At 50.6% G+C, this 20,682-nt stretch overlaps 6 protein-coding genes and 2 non-coding genes across 8 annotated transcripts; 3 read left to right on the forward strand and 5 right to left on the reverse strand.

Annotated features, from left to right (window-relative positions):
• Nucleotides 1-49: 49 nt before the first annotated feature.
• Nucleotides 50-3,029, reverse strand: Pmar_PMAR023779 (Crossover junction endonuclease MUS81, putative; the record flags this gene model as incomplete). Its single annotated transcript, XM_002786006.1, has 14 exons — nt 50-73; nt 439-539; nt 606-666; nt 765-856; nt 898-985; nt 1,035-1,167; nt 1,259-1,389; nt 1,435-1,821; nt 1,945-2,007; nt 2,120-2,214; nt 2,442-2,560; nt 2,628-2,707; nt 2,754-2,823; nt 2,899-3,029. The coding sequence occupies 14 exons, from the start codon at nt 3,027-3,029 to the stop codon at nt 50-52; spliced, it is 1,575 nt and encodes a 524-aa protein (XP_002786052.1).
• On the forward strand, nt 2,249-2,320 carry Pmar_PMAR023778. The gene has a single exon. It is a non-coding gene; the product is annotated as a tRNA-Pro (tRNA).
• A 4,425-nt stretch (nt 3,030-7,454) lies between the features above and the next one.
• On the reverse strand, nt 7,455-7,536 carry Pmar_PMAR023780. Its single transcript has one exon. It is a non-coding gene; the product is annotated as a tRNA-Ser (tRNA).
• A 694-nt stretch (nt 7,537-8,230) lies between these two features.
• Pmar_PMAR023781 (hypothetical protein) lies at nt 8,231-8,906 on the forward strand (the record flags this gene model as incomplete). Its single annotated transcript, XM_002786007.1, has 6 exons — nt 8,231-8,271; nt 8,325-8,429; nt 8,483-8,600; nt 8,652-8,759; nt 8,816-8,826; nt 8,870-8,906. 6 exons carry the CDS (start codon nt 8,231-8,233, stop codon nt 8,904-8,906), a joined length of 420 nt encoding a protein of 139 aa, XP_002786053.1.
• A 2,347-nt stretch (nt 8,907-11,253) lies between these two features.
• Nucleotides 11,254-11,848, reverse strand: Pmar_PMAR023782 (hypothetical protein; the record flags this gene model as incomplete). Its single annotated transcript, XM_002786008.1, has 4 exons — nt 11,254-11,306; nt 11,354-11,482; nt 11,528-11,763; nt 11,805-11,848. The coding sequence occupies 4 exons, from the start codon at nt 11,846-11,848 to the stop codon at nt 11,254-11,256; spliced, it is 462 nt and encodes a 153-aa protein (XP_002786054.1).
• Nucleotides 11,849-12,601: 753 nt separating this feature from the next.
• Nucleotides 12,602-12,805, reverse strand: Pmar_PMAR023783 (hypothetical protein; the record flags this gene model as incomplete). Its single annotated transcript, XM_002786009.1, has 1 exon — nt 12,602-12,805. A coding segment is annotated over one exon (204 nt), but the record flags the coding sequence as incomplete, so codon positions are not given.
• Nucleotides 12,806-15,011: 2,206 nt separating this feature from the next.
• Nucleotides 15,012-15,336, forward strand: Pmar_PMAR023784 (hypothetical protein; the record flags this gene model as incomplete). The annotated part of the gene is made up of 2 exons (XM_002786010.1): nt 15,012-15,156; nt 15,206-15,336. The coding sequence occupies 2 exons, from the start codon at nt 15,012-15,014 to the stop codon at nt 15,334-15,336; spliced, it is 276 nt and encodes a 91-aa protein (XP_002786056.1).
• A 2,279-nt stretch (nt 15,337-17,615) lies between these two features.
• Pmar_PMAR023785 (hypothetical protein) lies at nt 17,616-18,499 on the reverse strand (the record flags this gene model as incomplete). The annotated part of the gene is made up of 6 exons (XM_002786011.1): nt 17,616-17,702; nt 17,747-17,881; nt 17,939-18,052; nt 18,112-18,234; nt 18,282-18,413; nt 18,461-18,499. 6 exons carry the CDS (start codon nt 18,497-18,499, stop codon nt 17,616-17,618), a joined length of 630 nt encoding a protein of 209 aa, XP_002786057.1.
• Nucleotides 18,500-20,682: the final 2,183 nt, after the last annotated feature.

The following is a 20,682-nucleotide window of genomic DNA, read 5'->3' on the forward strand; positions in this document are numbered from 1 at the left end:
GCCTGGTTTTGGTGGTAGTCCGATAACCTCCTAATAGGATTAACGGTGTTTAATGATGTTCAATCGCAATCATCTGAGGTCAAAATGTGCCAAGTTGATCATTGGCCTTGCCAGTGGAGTTGCTAAACATAGCATGGCTTCTATCCAGTGGTCTTAATCACGTTGCGAAATACAGAGGAGTCTGTTGCTCTATGCTAGCCAAAGATACCCCAAGGACGCTTTCTCAGAGGCTTTGACCATGTTGTAGAGACACATGCAACGATGCAGAAGTGGTCAAGGGATTTTTGCTCCACCGTGGTTCACTATAACTGGATAACGATAAGGCCGTGAGTGTGATGAAACCTTGCATGAATGTGATGCGTGAGTCAAGATTTGAACACGGTAGAGTCATCCAGCAGTAAACACAGCTCTTAGTCGGAGTAGGAGTTTTTGTGTCACAGGGGAACGGTTGCTGCTGCTTTCGAGCTTCGCTGCCTGTATAATGGAAGCATCGTCCATACTCTGCAAGAGGCTTCGGATGCCGCCCGGAGTAACGCCACCTATCAATGGCATCGCTGTATCATCCACCGTAACGCGGAGCAATCGATAAAGAGCAATCGTATTACTCGTACGCTTTTCCGTTACTTCTAACAAGGCTTTCGTGGCTTCGGCACCGCAACCAGGGACCTAGTAAGGAGATTGGCATTAAAGCACACAGAAACCGGCTGTTTCACAAGGTGAGGGTACGAGGTGATGATGGGCCATATAAACGCCGGGGGCCTCACTTGTCTGAGCATAGCTCCTGTTAGATCACGAATTGTGATGCCAACGGTTTTCGCACACGAGGAGGCAAACGACTCGTACGTAGTGGAGTTACCTGGAGCAACTGGGGCCGAGGAGTTCACAACGCTGGCTTACCTTCATCGACCCATGGTTGTCGAGAAATGATGTTATGCATATCAGCGAGTAGTTTAGCAGACTGACGGACTGATGGAGTATTCACAACCTGACAGCTTAGCGCTCTTCGGGCCCCACCCAACACTGGGGGCTCTCACACCGAAGCCTCCAATGACTCGAGTGTGGCAGAGTGCTGTTCGCAAGGTCGCACTCGGGAGAGTCTTCGCATAGCCGTGGCTTCGCTCTACGTCTCCTTCAATGAGATAAAAGATGCGGCGTAGAGCAGTGGCTCTGAGAGAAGCATTCAACGAGACATACGCTCACACGGAGGCGTCTCGAATCACGGAGGTTATCGAGTGAAGCACAGGAAGGAGACTGTTACTTTGATGCCAGGCGGTATTTCTGTTCGTCATAACGCCCGTCAATAATTGAAGCACTCAGATCTTGCCACGTCTTGCGTTCGCCGCCGACTCCGAGAAGAAGCTCCTTGCCATCACTCGATCGCCGCATAAGCTGAGTCGGCGAACGTTCATAGCATAGGTTTCTGCTCCTTCTCACCCATAAGAAATCGGTTATAGGAAGGCTCCGAGCCTCAGCCCGTATCCCGAGGGCTAACAGCTCTTTAAGCAGAGCACTCTCGCGGACATCAACGAGGAAAACCGCCTCCCACGATCCTGGCATTGCACGAGCGAGGGGTAGCGACTCCGGAATGGTGGAGAGTTGTTGGCTGCCGGGGTAACGATATTGGGCAAGATCGCTCTCGGGCACGGGGGCTCCCGTGTAGGAAAGTCGTCGCCGCTTCCTGGTCTGGGTGGATTCACTCCCTGTTGCGCTGCAACGTATGGAGCTCAGTGCTGCTAGAGGGAACTCAACAGATGCTAATATCCGTTGGCCGAGAAGCTCGCCAGTCTGTGTGAGGGTGTATTCCTTCTCCTTAGAGCAGCCCTGAAGAAAAGGAGATGCGTTGCCCCCTGATCGAACCTTCGGAGATACCACAACAGAGAGTAAGCCCCTGTTCTCTAGAGACTTCAACGTGGCGACACTGACAGTGAGTGATGCTGGTGTCACATTCGTTTCTTGCTCGACCGACGAGAAGGAACGAGCAACGTCTTGAATTGACGAACAACAGGCCTGAGATCGTAAAACCTCGGAAATAGGTAAGCAAGAGTTTCTACAAGAAATGATGAGAAGACAAACACTCTGCGATTGACACGTCGAATCCGCCGTTTTTTCTCCAGCTTACACTAAGTTGCTTCCGAGTGAGCCCCTCCCGGGACTCTATTGGTAGTCTGTCGTGACACAGCTGCAGAGCGAGTAAGATACACCATTGAATGCTACCTGTAACACAATTGTTCACTCATACAAACTAACTGGCTGTGTGGTCTAGTGGTATGATTCGCGCTTCGGGTGCGCGAGGTCCCGGGTTCGATTCTCGGCTCAGCCCTATGCGCAAAGCGATTTTGATTGATGTATAATCTCTCTACTCCGGCAGCAGGCCCTATACTCCTGACGACGGTCAATACCCCGGCCATGCTCAACCATAAGCGCGATAGGGTAGAACTCACCATTCGCAGGACGGTACTCCTTTTGGCGGAGCTTCGAAGTGATAGCCGGCATTTCGATGTCTTCGTGAACTGCGAATGTAGCAGTTGGTGCATTCCGTTGGAACTTCTCTGCACGGCTCCTGAGCGCAGTAGCAATATGAAATATCGTTTGCAGCTACCATTCGAAGGCCAAGAGCAGCTCCTCACTTCACCGTATCCCGCCACGTCAACGATGACCTCCTCGGAGACGTAGACGCTTCCTTTTCGGTGATCAATTGGGCGAAAACCTGCCATATGTGAAGCAAATGTCAACACACAATTGGCGAGATCTACCTGCGCGAAGGTACTGCCGACACCGTCGAGCTGCTCAGCCTGCCAACCACTGGTAATAGGCATCGGGTATCTGATCGCTCACTGCTCACTGGGATTTTCGAGAGCTTTTGACCAACGAGGCTGACTCATACTGACAGAGGCCTACTTCGTTATAGCTCGGATGATCTTCCCATATGATCGGACCAGATTCGTTTGCCCTCGACTCCTAGCAGTGTCGCGCATATCCTGGAAGCGCAGCATGAAGGCTTGGTTCTCGGGATGGCATGATAGCGTCATGTCTCTACATCTACAAACTACACTCGGGTTGGATGCGTTCGCTCACCACTTAACGAGAAACTCTCTGCAAGGAGATTTCCGACCTGCCTGTTCCACGCTTATGTAAACTCGAAAGGCAATCAATAGGGTTTTTGCATTTCTACACGCGCTATGATCTCTGTCCTCCTCCTGCGTGAAGTCGCACAACATGATATCGTTATCACGTCGCTTTCGTCATCACAGAATCGGTGTGTGAGAGTGTGAAGCAGACGGGCGCGAAGCGCAACGAGCCCCAAGAAATGAACGACCACTGCTATGCTAGACAGCAAACCGGACTATCAAGGTATTGCTCAATCCATGCAAGGAGCTGGGGGACATTTAAATGTGGTTTCAGCTCGAACACTGTTGCGCTGAAGATAAACATCAAGAAGACAGTGGCACATGGGTCCACTAGTAAGTAGTGGTGGTCCTTCACCACTGCTACATTCTGTTGGATTTTCTGTTGGAGCAACCCCGGTTGCTTGCCCTTAGGTCGAGAGCTGTTACAACGCAACGAAGTGATGTAGTGGACACCGCTGTTGATGAACACAAGCATGCGGCAATGCTTCAGAGTGGCGACTCCTTCATCTCGTGTTCATCAGATTCATCGTTCCACCACGATGGAAGGGGGTCGGGATCCGTCAGACGGACTTGAGATGGAAAACTGTAACTGGGCTGATAGGAATCCGAACTCGAAGAGTGGCAACCATGATTCGATCGTTCATGACCAGTCTTTCGGTCTCCCTGAGAATCCACTACGATCATAAGCACTCGGAGCTTCGCTCCGCTCACCTTCTGATGCAGGATTTGCACAATTCTGTCCTGACCCAGCAACAACTCCAATGCCCGCTCCCGGTCCACTGTGACAATGATAATGAAAACGGCCGCGCACATTCATCATCACCCTACCAGCCGAAAAGTCGTGGACTGTGTCAATCCGATCAGCCATCGACTTAACATCCTCACTGTGCCACAATACGGGTGGTGGGCCTACCACTCTCTAACACGACGCTAGCCCAATGAGGAAAGAGCCCACCATCTTCCGAATATCCAGCAGCAATGAGCTTCGGATCGATGCTTGCTCTCTGCGACTGCTGCTTCCGATGTAGAGCTATCTCATTCTTGACATCGTCAATACACTGCAGGAGGGATATCTAACATTACCACCACGGAGGATCCCATTGCCACTAAGCACTAACTTCTATTTCTGACCGCTGCTGCAGTTGGCGATCCAAGGTCTCCTGTAACGATCTCAACGCCAATCTACTATTGAACTCACCAATATGATAGCAAGCACGGTGACTACTTATCACTGTTGACGCGGTCCCTCAGTTCCTCGATGGTCCTACGATACCTCAGTTCCCTCTCATAGGCTCTATTCATCATCTCTGAGCGAACAGTGAAGCCACCCTTGTCAGAACTTGTCCGCTCTGACCACGGCTCCTGATCACCCGTCGTTCGGATAGACCCACCTCCCGATGCCGCACCATCATCGAAGAGTACATTATGACTGCCACCGCTCGGATCAGAGCTCGACAGTACAGATCCATCAAGACCTGATGCAGCAACCAGAAGTATCGGCCCTCCAACAAAGTCGTTAACGGTGTAGCTCCACAGCGCCTGTTGGCCCCACCAGCCCCAGTCTCCTTCCCCTGCTCCGAGATCTCCCTGAGCCGACCAACCTCTCGTTTAGCTGCAGCCTAATACCGAAGGCGTTGCATCGTTACTCGAATGACCAACTTCCAACCAATTCCTTGAGTAAACTCCGACGGTCATCTTCTCGTGCCTCAAGAGCTTTCACCAGCTTTTTTATTTCAGCTTCCAATAGCTGGTTACGCCGGTCGAACGACTGTCGGAAAAAATATCATTCAGCGAGTATCATCGCACCGTAGACCAACTTGAGCAAGTTCTCGACTAGTGCGGAGGTCCATCAACGCCTCCCGATGTCTGAACATGAGATGTATAGTCCATGAGCCGGGAAAAGACTTCTACTGAGTCTCCAGCTCTGTCGAGTAGTTATTTCTCTTTTTCCTCAAGTATTCCAGTTCTTTGGACACATCTTGCATCCTAGCTCGAAAGGCCCGCATCAGGTCTTTCTCCTGAATACCACATTTTTTTGAGCTCTCAATTAGATCTGATTTAATTGAGATCTAATCTGAGCAACGAGCTCGCACCTGGTCTTGAAGCACCTTGGATGTATTGGTCTGGATGCACTCTATTCCCGCCACCAAAGAGTCATGCATATTTCTGAATCATCACCACTCATCCTATTCCTAGCGAGTCTATCACTATCCATCACCTCAGTACGGCCATTCGACCTTGATAGTCCTCTTCAGTGACAGTCTCCTCCGGGTCACTCAACTGACACTGACCCTCGAAACCCCCCACCCTCACAGTCACCACTAACCTCAGCATCCAGCGTCTCGGTTGTCTCCATACCAACACTACCCCGCATACCAAACGCATTCAGCCGAGACCTGGGTTGTAATGGGCACCACTTCCTTACTATTTTCGGACAGGACCCAGAGTAGCACGGGAAATGAAAGTCATCGGCATACAGATAGCCGTGTCACACAATCTAATTGGTAGCCCCGACATATCCTATTCCTAGCGCTACATTGAACGTTCAGGCCGCTCAGATATCTCACCGGAACTTTTCGTCCAATTTACGAGATTTCTTTACGAGCCTCTGTAGTCTGTGTGCAACCGTATCTTCCCCATCACCTAATGAGGCACTCCGTGGGTGCGCTACTCCTATGGACATCTTTCTACTCCACATCATGCTAGGACGCAATGGGTTCCATTGTGGTTCGGAGCCCTCGTCAGGGACCGAATAGCCAGACTAGCAATCACATAGACTTGCTCACTAGGAATACCGCTTGTTGGTATCATAGTCGCATTGCAGAGTTCACAACACGCCGATGGTTTTTGTCCCTAAACGGCGACTACACCTTTTCAATCTCTACTATGTTTTTTCACTTGCTGAATTTGAGATTGAAAAAGTGTAGAGTGTGTGAGCTTAAAGTATCACTTCTGTTAAAAGGTCTTCGACATGATACGACAGTCTACTGTGGTTTCTCGAATCAAGGATCTCAATTTTTCGATATGTTACGTCGACGAGTGATAAATCAAGAGCGATGCAAGAAGGGCAGCAAGGTGCGAATACAAAGACTTTATTTTAGATGAGATGGTGGTATACGGAAGAAGGATGAATGACAAAGCCGACTGCGCAACAGGAAGTTCCGCAGAGCGACGACTCATGTCACTATAACTCCACCATTCACAACGACATGTCATTCACTCTGTGATTCAACACCCCTATAACCCGCCATCGACCCACCTCCACTTGGCCGAGCAGCCGGAGATTTGCTTTTGAGCGCCCCTTCTTCCCGACCGCGGCTCGGTATTGCTTCCGCTGGTGCCACGCCGACAGACGCTCTCCTAGTCTTCATCGATGAACAACACGCACTAGAAAACGTTCGGCAAGGAATTGATACAACGCAAAGCCGAGGAGTGTGCCATGGAGCTTGAGTGAGAACAGCGGGAGTTGACCTGGTGATAGCCACAAGGCTGAATAAACTCAGCTCGGGTGGCAACATGAAAGTACTATGGACATTTCTACGTCCCACCTCTCCCTCTGCCTTGTCGATATCAAAAGAGTTTGGAGTGATCACTGGAGTGAAGTGGCAACTTGAGTTATGTAGCTGCAACACCCAACTCCCGCGTCCGAGCTCGAGCTCGAGCAGGCGATGTCAGGAAGCTGCCAAGAGCGGACTATCACCGTCTTATCCCTAACAGGGAACGGCCCAACCGTCATCAACTCTGTGGTGGCCATGCTGAGAGCAGTTGAGAGGGACCAAGAACATGAGTGCAAAGTCCTCCCGATAGCATGCTGTCTCCCTCGATAGGTCCCTACCCGCGATTCGGTAACATCCATTTCACTGATATAGAAATACTCACCCACTACGAAGCTTATCGCAATACTAGTTAACACTACCCCCCCTCCCCCCGCCCCCACTGCCACTTCTCCCTCCTTGCCTGGAACGACGATTGAATCAGAACTCAATCATGGTGCTGATTACTGTAAAGATTCCAATGGTAGCTGTTCTCACGACCAGCTCCGGGACGTCAAGAAGGAGCTAGCCCTCGAGCTGATCTAGACCAAAACCGCCCTGGATAGTGATGCAAAGTATCCTTTACAATCAACTCCGGTCACTCCGCTCCAGTTCAAGCTACGGACGGAAGAGAGAGGGGAAACTTCGTCTGATACTACCTTTGCCCATACTCTTGTTCACAACCGGCTCAACGACACCTGCGGCAGTTTTTAATAATGCAACGCCTAGATTCATACTTGAAACAGGTATTTGTAGCCCGCCGAGATTGGGATGCTGGTGCACAAAGCGAATACGACACCTGGGAGATTCGAACTCCCGCGGGCAAAGCCCAACGGCTTAGCAGGCCGCCGCCTTAACCACTCGGCCAAAGTGTCACATAAAACTAGCACCTCAAAGTCGCGGGTTTGCTGACGGCGCTACATCCACTCCCTTTGTATCACAGAACTCGTATAGTAACGGGGGTGGCGGCGTAGAAAAATTTCCCATCAGTCGCATGCCGCACTCCGCGTATCCTACCTCCCTCATTATCGTGTAATCATCTACCGCTTCGTATCAGCGTCTACCGAATCCCCTGTTCCTCATTCGTCTTCAAGGCACACGTTGAACTCAGAATGCCTTCTCCGCGGAAGAACTCAGCGAAGTTTAGTTCTGCTGCTGAGGTAGATGAAAAGGGGGAAGCTTCGCCACAAATCGATTATGGAGAAGAATGGGAGGCCATTGAGCGAGAAGAAGAGCAGTCTAGAATTGGTAATAGTGCATCGAAAATTCAGCCTCATGCTGTACAGTCACCGTACAGCATGATGCTGAATCCCTGACTGGTCTCTCGACAAGCCGGAAGCGACTCGTAGACTCGAATGGTGAATTGTAGACTCGCATGGTCGATTCGGAAGCGCCGTTGAGAATGTGAATTTCACACAGCTGAGACACCTGATAGCGCATGAACCCCTCAACATTGCCGTACTGAGCATACAGCAGCTGCTGTCTGGTCCTTCAGCCGCGGGCCGACCGAAGAAGAAATCGTCGAGTAACCGCAAGCCTCGGCTTAATTTGTGGGATGACTGTGAAAACATGCCGGGAGCCAAGCCAAATGCTACCCCGGTCCAGCGGGAGTAGTAATTCGCTAACACTGAGCGCCTCAGTGGAGTCTTCTCGGATGTATTAGATACTTCGAGTCACGTTGTTTGAAGGTGTGGAAGCAAACGGCAAAGGAGAATCAAGCTCATGAGCGGGAGCGCTCGCGCGAGCTGGAGCGAGAAGAGGCAGAATGGTAGTAGCGTTACGGAACGGAAGCCGGCGGAGTGCTTCACCTCATCCTTCCAGTCTTGAAGACGAGATCACTGACCTCTTCGAGATGTTCCCCTTATTGGATTCGATCCTTATTCAAGACATCCACCTCTGCAGTGATCGGGACTGGGATACTACAGTGGATACCTTATTGGTAGTGGCTGGGTCCACCATTGCCTTCGGGGAGCGACCTTCTGTCTTGCAGAGGCTGAGCGGAGAGACTGATGGTTTGGACGCCCGAGTGGGGAAGCCTCCACCCAAGATGGATGATGAGAATGAATTTCCTCTCCTTGTTGGGAAAGACGATTGGCAGGTAGTGATCTCTCGCCTTCACATTTTACAAAGACGATCGTAGAGCTTCCCACATAGGTCGTTCCACGGTACATACTAAATGAAGGTAAGGAAAATGCCGCATCATCGCAGATTTCTCCGTCCACCTCCTACCTCGCGAAAGTTGTAAATGCCACCACTTCCTCCGAAAAAAAGGGAGCGACGACGCTCTAGATTGATCGATTCTGATACCCAGGGACAGGATTTTATACCATCAAGTTTATACCACAAGCATTTCATTCGATCCGCCCAATAGTGTGAGTAGCTTCGCCTTGGATAACGTTTGATTAACGTTGGATTGCGTTTTCCCTCAAATAGCCGAGTGGCGACTAGTGTATGGCCAGACCATTAGCGAGGACGAGGTATCTTCTTATGATGAGGGAGAAATCACTTGAAGTGTGAACGAGAGAGAAAAGCGTTGGGATGTGTAGGCTTTTCCGGAGACACTCGCACAGAATCAATGTCCCTTAGCTCGAGGGTTGGCTAGCTACTGAGCCTTTCTATGTTTGCTGTATTTACCTATTGGGAAAAAGGCAACTGTTGTCTTATTACGTCTCCTAAGACCAAGGCCAATCAGATGTATACCTTATATGTAGCAAACGTATTCTCTGGAGTGCAGTGATGGGTGTTTTCCTTACAATAGATCGTCAGAATGATGCCTTCACCTCGAGAGCCTGAAAATGAGACAAACGCCTCTCAGGTCACCTGGGCCAGGTGTAGTGTATTCCATTATACTGGTACGGACGAAGATGAGCATTTGGACGAGTTCCCGTAGCTCTTATCTCCCCGGGACCCCTTGATCATTCACAGGCCTCTGTGGAATGCACTCCCAATATCCAAGCCGGCTGAGCTGGAAACCTTAGGAAATTCATCCGAGTATGTACTCTTGCGATATCCGAATCGGAGATATGGTCAGACTCGGATGTACCGAATGAACAAGGCCGAATTTTGCTGAGAACAGTCTGGTGGTAACAGGGTGCGCCGTACGAGGCAAACCCCATCCCTCCACTGGTGATAACCTCATCAGTTGCACGCAAAGCAGAGATTGAACTCAACATGAACTAGTGGTGGGATAATCTAAAAGCAGTAGTGCTGGGACCCTAATAGGAGAGCCAGAAACCAACGGTATACACTGAGTGAGTGTGTGAGCAATTTTCCAGCGTGGATCGAACAACTTTACACATCACTGCTCCGTGATGAAAGGCTCAACTACGTTGGTAGAAGAGGTTATTGATGCCATTCCAGTCCTTCTGAAAAAGGAGGCCACTGTACTACATTCTATTATAGAGTATCGTACCTTATTGACGGCAGCCGCTAGACCACTACCAAGCTCCGCACGGGGAGTGCTGTTATGAGGGGTGGAGACTCCTCGGGGGGTCGGTGTTTGCGGCGGGAGTTCTCGATACGGACTGATAATGGACTGACTGTAATATCGACAATTGTGGGAGACTCTAGTAATGCAACCGCTGTGGAATTCAGGGAGAGTAAAAGTGAGGGGAATGCAAGGCATTTTTAATACCAAAATTCTACCTCTTCGGTGTGGAGCTCTTCTCGATAGGAGACCGGTCTGCTATTGGGGTCTTGGTGACACTATCTTGGCCGATAAAACTTGAAAAAAGGCTAGTGTCACCACTGAAAAGAATCATGCCAGCTTCCTATCACGTTCATGATTCTCACCTGCTTACGCTCACCACCTCCTCCTCATGGTCTCTATCTCTCCTTGCTGGAGGCCTTTCCACTGGCTGGGCCAATGCTACGTTGCTTGGTACTTGAGTACTGGTCTGTCGTGATAGACTCTCCATTGGCAGCGATGGAGCTACAGCCGCACTAACTGCTACACCTTCTGCCGCATCCGAGAGTGAGGGAGCTGCAGTTGTTGTGGTGGTGTCAAGAAGAGCCTCATCTCCACCTGTAGGGGGAATGGCAGAGACCTTCCGTGCTGACGGAGGGTCGGCTGAAGACCTACTGGAGAGCTAGCTGGGAGGAGATTAGAGCGTTGTAGCCCACCTTCTAAGGCCTGGAGTAGATCCAGCTCCAGCGGCTTGAACCGGCAACGGAGTGTTGAAGGCACTACGCTCACGGCTCATCTGCGGAGGCGCCATACCACTTGTGGTGTATGCTGACTGACTCGCTACAAGGGCGGGCGGCTGATAGATAGGTGTATAGCGCCCGGTGGCAGGAGACTGTCCCCCTGCTGCTCTCGGACTAGGCTGGTAGAGGGGTGCGTAACGGCCTGTTGCTGGGGACTGGGCTCCTGCCGCCCGTGGGCTAGGCTGATACCCGTAGACGGAGGAGGTGCGAGGACTAGCTTGGTATCTTCGTGTTGAGGTCAGACGGTCCGCATAAAGAGATAAAGCGCTGGACTCGCGATTGATACCGCGCGGTGTGAATGTGCCTCGGGGAGTGAAATCATCGGCAAACTGTGGACCATGCCTGTCACCACAACTGCATCGAGGATGGGGATGTTTCTTGTTGTACTACCTCTGTGTCGTGCCGTCCATATAAGTGTAGTTCGAAGCAGCATTCAACGCTGAAGAGGGAGGGGTATGTCTCCCACAGTTCCGAACTCGAGACTACCTTCAATATTCTTCCTCCGCTGCTCCTCCCTTGCCTCTCTCTCCCTTCGCCGTCGTTCCAACCTCTCCCGTCGAGCCTCGTACTCCGCCCAGGCCTTGGACTCGGCTTCTGGATCGTCCACATGGGTACCTAACTCCGTCGATGAGGATGCGGAGGTAAATGCCGGCGTACTACCATTTGCCTCGGTGGATGAGGGCTTACGATGGCCAGTGGCGTCACTCTCGTCATCCGCGCTCAACACCAATGAGTCCTTCGCCGATAGAGCCACGGGTCCCGACGATCCACGTCTGGAGAGTGACCTCCGCGGTGAGATAGCGTTGGGGGGAAGCTGTCTCGAATTGACGCCTTCACCAGCCGCATGATCCGCTGGATGGCTCATTGACTTGGTCGTGGAGGCCTGGGGTACGGTCCTGATGGAAATAGATGATTCCTGGGGGACGGATAAAAGGACTTGGTCTGATACTTCCCCGATTGCCGCTCTCCTTCCTGCTGCATCTTAATGGGACGAGAGGGGTCCTCACGATGCTTATGATGATGGTGATGCTCTTGTTGTTCTTCTCTTGATGGTGATGACGGACTATCACTGCTGAAGCATAAACCCATGGTATCAAACTGTCTAACTCGGCATAGGACTATCCTGAGCTAACCACGAACGCGGTAGGAGTTCTGAAGAAACCCAGGCCCGCATACGATGGAGGGTGATGAAAAACGAAGATACTGATGGTCGTAGTATAATGAACGACTGTAGTAATATTAAATGGCATGAACATAATGCCCGAGAAGATTATACTCGCGAGAAAATCTGGTAGGAATAAGAGGCGGCAATATGATGCGGTGCCTAGCAGTGAGAAGGCCAGCTAGGTCGAGAAGCTTTCAGAGATCCAGTCTCCCCGACCAGCGTCCCTAAGCTAGGAGTAGTCGAAAGATCTAATGCGGAGTTACTCGGCCTATGGGCACTACTGTAGCGCCTCAAGGTCGAGGAAGGGACGGAAGTCGAGACCTGTGGGGGTTCATAGTCCACCATGTTACTCCTGTACGGTCGCAGGTCGAGCTGAGCGCTGGGTGCCTCGGGTCGACTACTATAGAATGACGGATCATCATACATCTTCGAATAGCTCCTAAGATCTGTCCCGCGACAATGGTCGCCAGCCCAGATCGGCGTGTGCCTCGGCGGTGTACCGATAGACGCCTGTTGCCTCTCAATGTCGGAATAGAACCATGAAGGTAGGTCGTGTCGCCATCGATCACGGCCGTATAACATCCGCCTTCCAAGAGTCCTAGCTGCTAGAGTTGACGAAGACGATCCCTCCGACGAATCAGAGGATATACAGGAGACGGTATCATCGTATGCTGGACTGTGGAGATGGCCCTCGGGCCTAGCCGGTACCACACCGCGGTAGTGAGGGTAGGGTGAGCGCTCCCTTTCGATGTCATAAGCTCCCACGTCTGGTCCTGAGAGACCTCCGATGAACCCTCATTTTGTACCCCACGTACTACCCTCCTTGGTGGAGCGATGCCTGATGCCATCTCTACTACCATCCATATCGGTCAAGCGGCGGTGCTGTGAATGTCCGCTAAGCAATGACGCAGTGATAAAACACCCCCACCGGGCCATCATTACCTTGACCCTTCGACCTTACCTGTCTCCTCACTACACCGACGAGTACCTACTCCCTCTCTTCTACACAGATGGGCACAACTAAAGACTATTACATCCATCGGGGCCGCCCTCTCCTCTCGAGCACCGGCAACAGCCACCGCCGAATAGCCTATGTAACAGAGGCGTGTCTGAAAGAAGGAGCGCCATGAGTCTGTCGGGCGGGGCGGCTATGCCATAGCCTCAAGATATGCCTCAGTGTTGCTTCACTACCGAATTACAGATTAAGTTGCGACGACGGGAGAGAATATACACCGCCTAGAAGACTGCTTCACATTTAGTAAGATCAATTCCGTTGGGCGGGGCGGCTGTGCCATAACCCCAAGATATGCCTTGATGCAATAGATATTGAAGAAGCACCCGATAAAAATAATGATCATGTGAACACGACCAAATTCGACGGAATGGGGAATCGATTTTGCCATTAATGATGTCGATTTCACTCCGTCGCCGATATCGCGACACCAAGGTGTGAAGTCCTCGAATGGTAAAAAAGTATCCCCTATAATAGCCTTTCATCCCAACGCAATCAAGCTCCTACTACGTTTATCATTCTTGGAGTGGCTCGTGGCATTGGTTGTATGTCTAGAGTGAGACCTGAAGACGAAGAGATTTAGGATATATGATAGTGCGTTATCACTCCCATGGCGTCACAGTCATGTACACCCGTTAACAAACTATCCTGGCGCTTGCGCGAGAACGCGATGATGTGGGCGCATGAATCCGATGATACCGCCCAGCATGCGACGTCAGAGACGCTCCCACGGATGAGTGGGGCTTTCGTGGCAGACGGTCGTCTCCCACTACTACCTTTTCAATTTGTTGAGAATGTCGTTGAAAGTTATTCCTAGATACCACTGATCAGAGTTGAGACACATTACTGGATAAAGTTGTTTGGGTATCTGTATGCATGTGAGGATACACTTACTTATAACTGAGAGATAGAATGGCAGACAAGGAAGAATGCTTGCGAGCTGCGCACTTTGCGAAAGTGGAATTTCGTGGCGCAGTGACGTATGATCCGAACCCCTCCTCGCTGTTTACCTATTAATGCTTGACATAAACCAATCGTTTTACAACCAGAAAGCTCGAGTAAGACAGAATAGATTTGGGATGAAGTGATCCAGCAAGAACTGAAGTTAGATACAACACAAAGATACGCCACTCACCCTTCAAGCTAGTCGCTCTACCGAGGCACAGCCGGCCCTGCGTCACCTTCCAAATGAACCATACCCGACCCACTGACCACAGTCACTGAGAAGATTCGAGTACAAACGTTACAACAACGGGTAAGGGTGCATGCTCTGAGGTGGTGACGAGAACTCCTACGAGATGCAGGTTATCATGCATCGGTCCAGAGCACCTGCTGAGCGGCCGAGTTCTCCAAAGCCGAGTTAGCAAGATATAAGCTGACTCATGGGCGTCAGGTATCCCTCATTGGATGATCGACGAGCCGTCGTTGTTCGATTCGATACCCTTCCATCGATGAGTCAAATCTTCAGCTGCTCAGGTCACAACAGCTCAAGAGGAGGGCTCGTCTCGAAGCTGAGGACGGCACAGAGGAGGACTGCAGTGGCCAGACAGTAGAGTTCACGCCGATCGCTAAGAAAGCCCAGGATATCTCCCATGCCACGTAAGGGTCGGCGATGGGGCGTTATTCGCTGTGATTATTCATCTGCAGTGTCCGTCTTACGACGACGTTGAATCCAGCAAGATGAGGGCATAGTAAATGTACATGCGACGTGACTGAGTATGTGGACAAGTGAGGCCACTACTGCTGTTTTGGGTCTTCAATGATTCACAGATATGTGAGCGCCTCCCGTAATAACCCATTCAACGCCACGACTGCCCCACCTCGACCTCCAACCTTCATAACGAATACACATGTTCATCAACTCTATAATAGCTCAACGTGATGCTGTTAGAAACGCCCTGTTGTCGTGCTGGGCATCTTTGTGGGCCGTGGGCAGGCACATGTGTAGTTACTACTTTTGTAGTTGAATGGATAATATCACTTTCGAACAATTCAAGCATCGCGACTTCGCGGAGCTCACCAAGGCTGGCTTCGCGGGTAACCTCAAGGTGACCTTGGCTCAGCTGGCTGAAGGGCGTAGTGAGAAGACCGTCTCGAAGGGGGATCAACGAAGTAGTCGCCCCTGATGTGAGGGCGGTGTTTATTTGACTTGTATTCACAGGTGCCGTGAGTCCACATGCCATCGGCGATCTGTCAATCAACGGTTTCCCTGCCCTGAGAGATGAGATTAAGAAGGCTCGGGATTTCAGCAAGTCCGCAGATACCCGCCAGAAAGAGCAGAAGAGTTCATAGATAATTTGCAACTGTTGTAGCTTAATTTTTTCCAAGTGTCCTTCACCAGTCTTACCACACACCACTGAATGATTATTTTACTACGATACTGTTGAGTTAGGTTATTATACCACCTGATTCACATCATGTTGACTCCACCCTCTCAAAGAGGCTCCTTAGAGTACTAACTCTTACTCAGTAGCGAGGCGGCTGTCGTTGCTCGTCGGTGTACAACTTTACATGCCGCCTTTTGAATTTTGATTGAGACGCTACAGCAGTTGACGACGCATCAAGTGAGCCATGGGTTTCATCACAGCGTTGGTGCCTCCCAACGGTTGCAACGTATCGTCCCCCATCGACCAAGTCCGAACATTCGGACTACCATATGCCATCATTGAGGAGGAATACGGCATAACAACGACAGGAGAGGCCAGGGACCGCCGATTGAACGGTTGTTCTGCGGTGGCGACCTTGTCTCGTGGACTGAGGACGGCTCATGATCTTTACAGGTGCGCCTCCACTGCAACATTCATACCAACGGTTTGCCTCATATTGAGACCGTCGCCCATTGCCTGGCCGGGACGCCCTTCGAACCTCTTATCAAGGGAGCAGGGAAAAACCTGCGGAGAACAGGCGTGGGTCTCGTCATGGCCTTGACTGTTGCTCAACGGTGGTCATCAGGTTTTTGATTGTTTGCCGCATGGAACGTTTGAGACAGCCGTTTTAGTGAGACCCTCTGTGACGAGACTGGGAGACTCTGAAGATACTTATCCTGCTGGTCATTAGACCTCATCCATGAGTTGCTAAGGGAACTCCTTCAGGCTGCCCAGAAGATGCTGTCGTTACCAGAAGATCTCTGGAAGACGCCGTCCGTAACCTACAACTACCGTCCGACATTGGAGACTCCTCAGTTTCCATCATCATCTCGTTTAGAGATCCTTCGACACCGTCCATAGGGGACTGGGAGAATTGGCCGTAAGCCATCTTCCGGTGGTTGTTCATCTCTTCCCCCCTCGCAGATATCTCACCACGGATGCAGTCCAGGCCATGATGAACGGTGCGCTGGTGGATGCCGATGGGAGGTAAGGCTTCTTGGCTCTGCCCTAGCGGCATGCTTGCTGTTCATTAGGACCTTGCGCGTGCGTCATGTTCGCACTAATCTTCCTTCCATCGAGAAGATGGATTCTGGAGGAGGGATGTGGAATCACTGTTTGATCTTCGGCATACACAGCGAGAGGAGTGTCTCATGGTTAGAGGCTAACGATCTCCTTGATTACGATGGAGAATCCCTCAAACACGTTGTGAGTATCCAATTAATCTCGATCTGGTCTCTTCTAGGGCCGTCGCCTATGGTACTGATCCTCTCTCTTCAGCATCGCTCTACTATTGGTGAAAGCTTCTATATTCCTAATGAAGTCTCCGAAGGTATCTTCAAGCTACTGTGTACCACTGCACCCCTACAGCTAGATGCTTCCTTCGTCACGCCTCTTCTTTTCGAGTATGGTCATGATATGCTTTGATTTACATGCCGGATTCGATTCACCACCGTGTCATCATTTCTACAATTTATAACATAACTGCATCGTCGTGTTCTTACATGGTTTCCGGAGAATGTCTGTGGCCATACGGACGACACCAACGACCATCCCAACCTCTCAAGGGTCGATTGTCCACCATTCCCGAGTCCGATGGAGCTCTGGCATCCTCAGAGTGCTCGATTGTGGGGTAAATGATCTCGCAAGAAGTCCGAGTAAAAGGAACGAGTGATTCGATTCGGCGAGCGATCTTGGGAACTCGCGAGTGATTCGATGGTTCCATGATCCCAACCAGATGCTCAGCGTAGACTTGTGTGATCAGTGTACTACTGGTCCGATATTAGTCAATCGGGCAATTCCCCAACTACCGAGGCTTCAGATGGTAACACATTCGAGTTGGTGTACTTAGACGTCGTGCGAATTGTGTTCACAATAGGTAGTGCCCAACGGTGGAGAAAAGTTTTAAGGAGAGAATCGAGCTTATGCACTGAGACAATCCCTCATAATGATGGCGTCAACTGCAATAAAGACACAGAGGGGATCGTGAGACAGGCAATAGGGACGCATGGGTCGAACATGAACAGGTACACTTCCCACCAACTAGTATTGTGTAGCCAGCAGGTACAGTATGTATTCATAGCCAGAAGAATTATAACTGACGCTGTTCATTGCTTCTCTTTTGTGGGCCGTACCCATCCTATTTCGTTCGATAGCCCTACAGAAGAAGGGGCAGGTTCGATACTCGCAGAGTCCCTTTTTCTCACATTAATTACCATCCTGACTATTCTGAGCATGCCGTGTCGATCCCACCCGGGCACGTCCCAAGACCGCCTCTCGATCCCTCTGAATTCTCTGCATCAACAGCTCCACTGATACCTCTCTTGTCCTTCACTCACGTTGTGTAGAGTGCTGAGGATCTGTCGTTTCACAGAAGAAACCTTAGCATTCCATGCGGAAGCATCCCACACTTCCTGGCATCGCGATCGGTTACCCAAGAACAGTTCATTCCATTGATCCACATCATCATAGATCTGAGCAACATCGCGATGAACCTTGGTCTCTCATGGGCGAGGATGTCGGCATCTTACTCCTCTCAATGCAAGATTCACTCTTCTCGCCCGATCCTCGATAACCTCCAGCCGCTCCAATAGACTCAACAGTGACACCCTCAGAGTGAGGATATCCCTTGCCTTAGCCTGTCCCTAATCCACCAACAGTGTCTATCTACCACCACCATTACTAACCTGATTACTGGTATTACTCTCAACCTCAGCAGACCACCGATGAACTCTTCACAAGTCACACGACCAGACTCGTTGGTATCGAGGATTTTGAAGAGCTCCCGTACCATTGACGAGTCTATTCCAACCAAGGCCAACTTGCTCTGAGTCAAATCAATTGAAAACGATGAAGACCCTCTCCAGTGATAACCTTCATAACAGAATCCTTGAGGACGCAAGTGTTAAACTTATCCCATATCAGTATACCCGACTCGCCCACACCAGCACGCTCGAACGCACTCTTCATGGATCGAATAACTCTTACCTCAAGCTGGTAAACGAGCTGACGGAGCAGCGACTGTCACGCGGTGACGTAATGAGCTTCATTACCCTCCCACGTTCCTTCTCACTGTCAGCTGATACAGCCATTACTCTCTCAACCACTACCCCAACAAGGACTTTAAGCATGCCATAACAGAACGTATACACAACGAGGATTATCAACAGATTTGCCAGCCAACTCCTCTCAGCGACCTGCACGAGTCCTCCGAGCTCTGATACCTGCATCGATGGACTCGCCTCTCGCGATATCATATACCAGTTGTCAAGCGTGATCAGCTGGAAGCACGTCAGCATAGACCTGCCGATATTCCCGAAGTACCGGCTCACTTCCGGCCAGATATGCATCTGAGAGATTCCCCACCAGCTTTATGGTCACCAAGGATCGCGCTGATTACATTGTCGAAAACAGTAGCATCTCTCGGATTCTCCACAGCCATGGCTACCTAGACTGATGTAATATGTAGGGCACACAGTGTCGAATATCACCTGGCTGGGAGTGAGCAGGTGATCGGTAGACTGGCCTATTATCAGAGTGAAATAGGTAGCCACCACGAACCTAATGATGGAGCGACGAGACCTTCCCGTTCGAACCGGATCCCACATTATAGAGCCAAGTACGAGTGACAGCCAGGCCAAGGACCGGAGGATGGAGCCACTGCTAGAGACCAGTACTCGTAACCGTGTTGTCAGACCACTATTGTCACCAACTAGGGTGACAGGTCTAATAGTGATAATGATGATGCATTGCGATAAGGGATACATGAATGAAGGAGCGTACCGTATTAGTCGTACAAGCCTCATGGCTGAGCCTAGCTGTAATTTCTGCCCAGTCGGATAGGACCAATCAGAGGCCGACTCGATAGCTCTCAGGCCGAAATAGACATCATACACGCCGAAGACCAGGACCATGAGGTCCACTACTATCCACGAGTCGAGGAATATATCCCACCCTGAGGTAACACCCGGTGGTTAGAGACCTACACAGGGTCAGCGAGAAGACTGATCTCCGATGCGAGCAAGTCAGGAAGAGTGAGGTACACTGAATAACAAGAATGATTGACCCACCCAGCTTCCTCGCGTGAATGAGGAGCTCCACAATATAGGCCGCCAGACAAAGCATTTGCAGCACTTGGAAGATGAGCCTGGTAGTATTCTTCCCGACAGAGGGTTCACCCACCATGTCGATTTCTATACCAGTCAACACGGTTGACTGATGAGGTAGCGGCATAGGAGGAAGTCTGGTGGCCAATAATACTCACCGCGAGCACGACCAACCACATGATGGAGTCGAAGGAGTGCGTCCGAGTGATCGAGACAATGACGCTCTTGAGCATTCCTTCAAAGAGGTTAGTATCATCAAGAAGACCCCTAGAGGTATCATCAGAGAGATACTGACTAAGGGCAACTCCATACATCAGTAAAGGCAAAGCTAGCTCACTCAGACACCCTCCGGAACACGTGTGACTGATCATCAAGTCCATCGTCAGAACGTAGTGAATGCCCAATAACACCACTCAACCTAAGAGGGCCCGTGACTAAGACGGAACCTCGAGGCATTAACCCAGCTCGGGTTGATGCCTCGAGGTTCCCCTTTGGGTTACCCAAAGAGTACTACTATCTTACCTATCTAGGGCTTCCTTATCGACAGTGTGGGCCTTCCTTCTACTCCCCATACTTCCCTATCATAGCCAGCGACCATTCACATCACTACTCATATCCCAAACCTCACCATAAACTCGCGTGAGCGTCCTGCAATACTCCGTTACCAGCAGATGCTATACACGATTGTTTAACTTCTTACTTCCACCGTCTTGAAGTTCGTCTCTTTCGGGACCCTCAGCCGTACGGTCCTGAGGGGACCAGCGACTGAAGGCCAACACTCTGAGACGCATTCTACGACAGACTACTAGTCTGCTCTGATTTGTTAAGGGACTATGCATACTATTGCACAAGATCCAGAAGGCTGATCTTACTGGTCCATCCATCGGAACAACTCGCGCATGATCGCGTCTCCCTGTTATCATAACGAGATGTCATTACCTACACATTCACGCTAATTGAGCCCAACACTGAACTATCGAACACCGTAACCGAACTGAAATCAACTCAATGATTAGTGCTACACTACTAAATAGGAATTTCGCTAGGGACACCCTTGCTGGTCGTAATACTGACAGGTACATCGGAATATAGAGAATAGCAAGACCCTTGAGGTTATGACATACTTATGAATGTACGGGACAGATGAACGAGTGAAAGGACGATGAGAG

The sequence above is a fragment of the Perkinsus marinus genome (genome assembly GCF_000006405.1).
Source record: "Perkinsus marinus ATCC 50983 genomic scaffold scf_1104296931952, whole genome shotgun sequence".
In the NCBI taxonomy this organism is placed as follows: Eukaryota; Perkinsozoa; order Perkinsida; family Perkinsidae; genus Perkinsus; species Perkinsus marinus.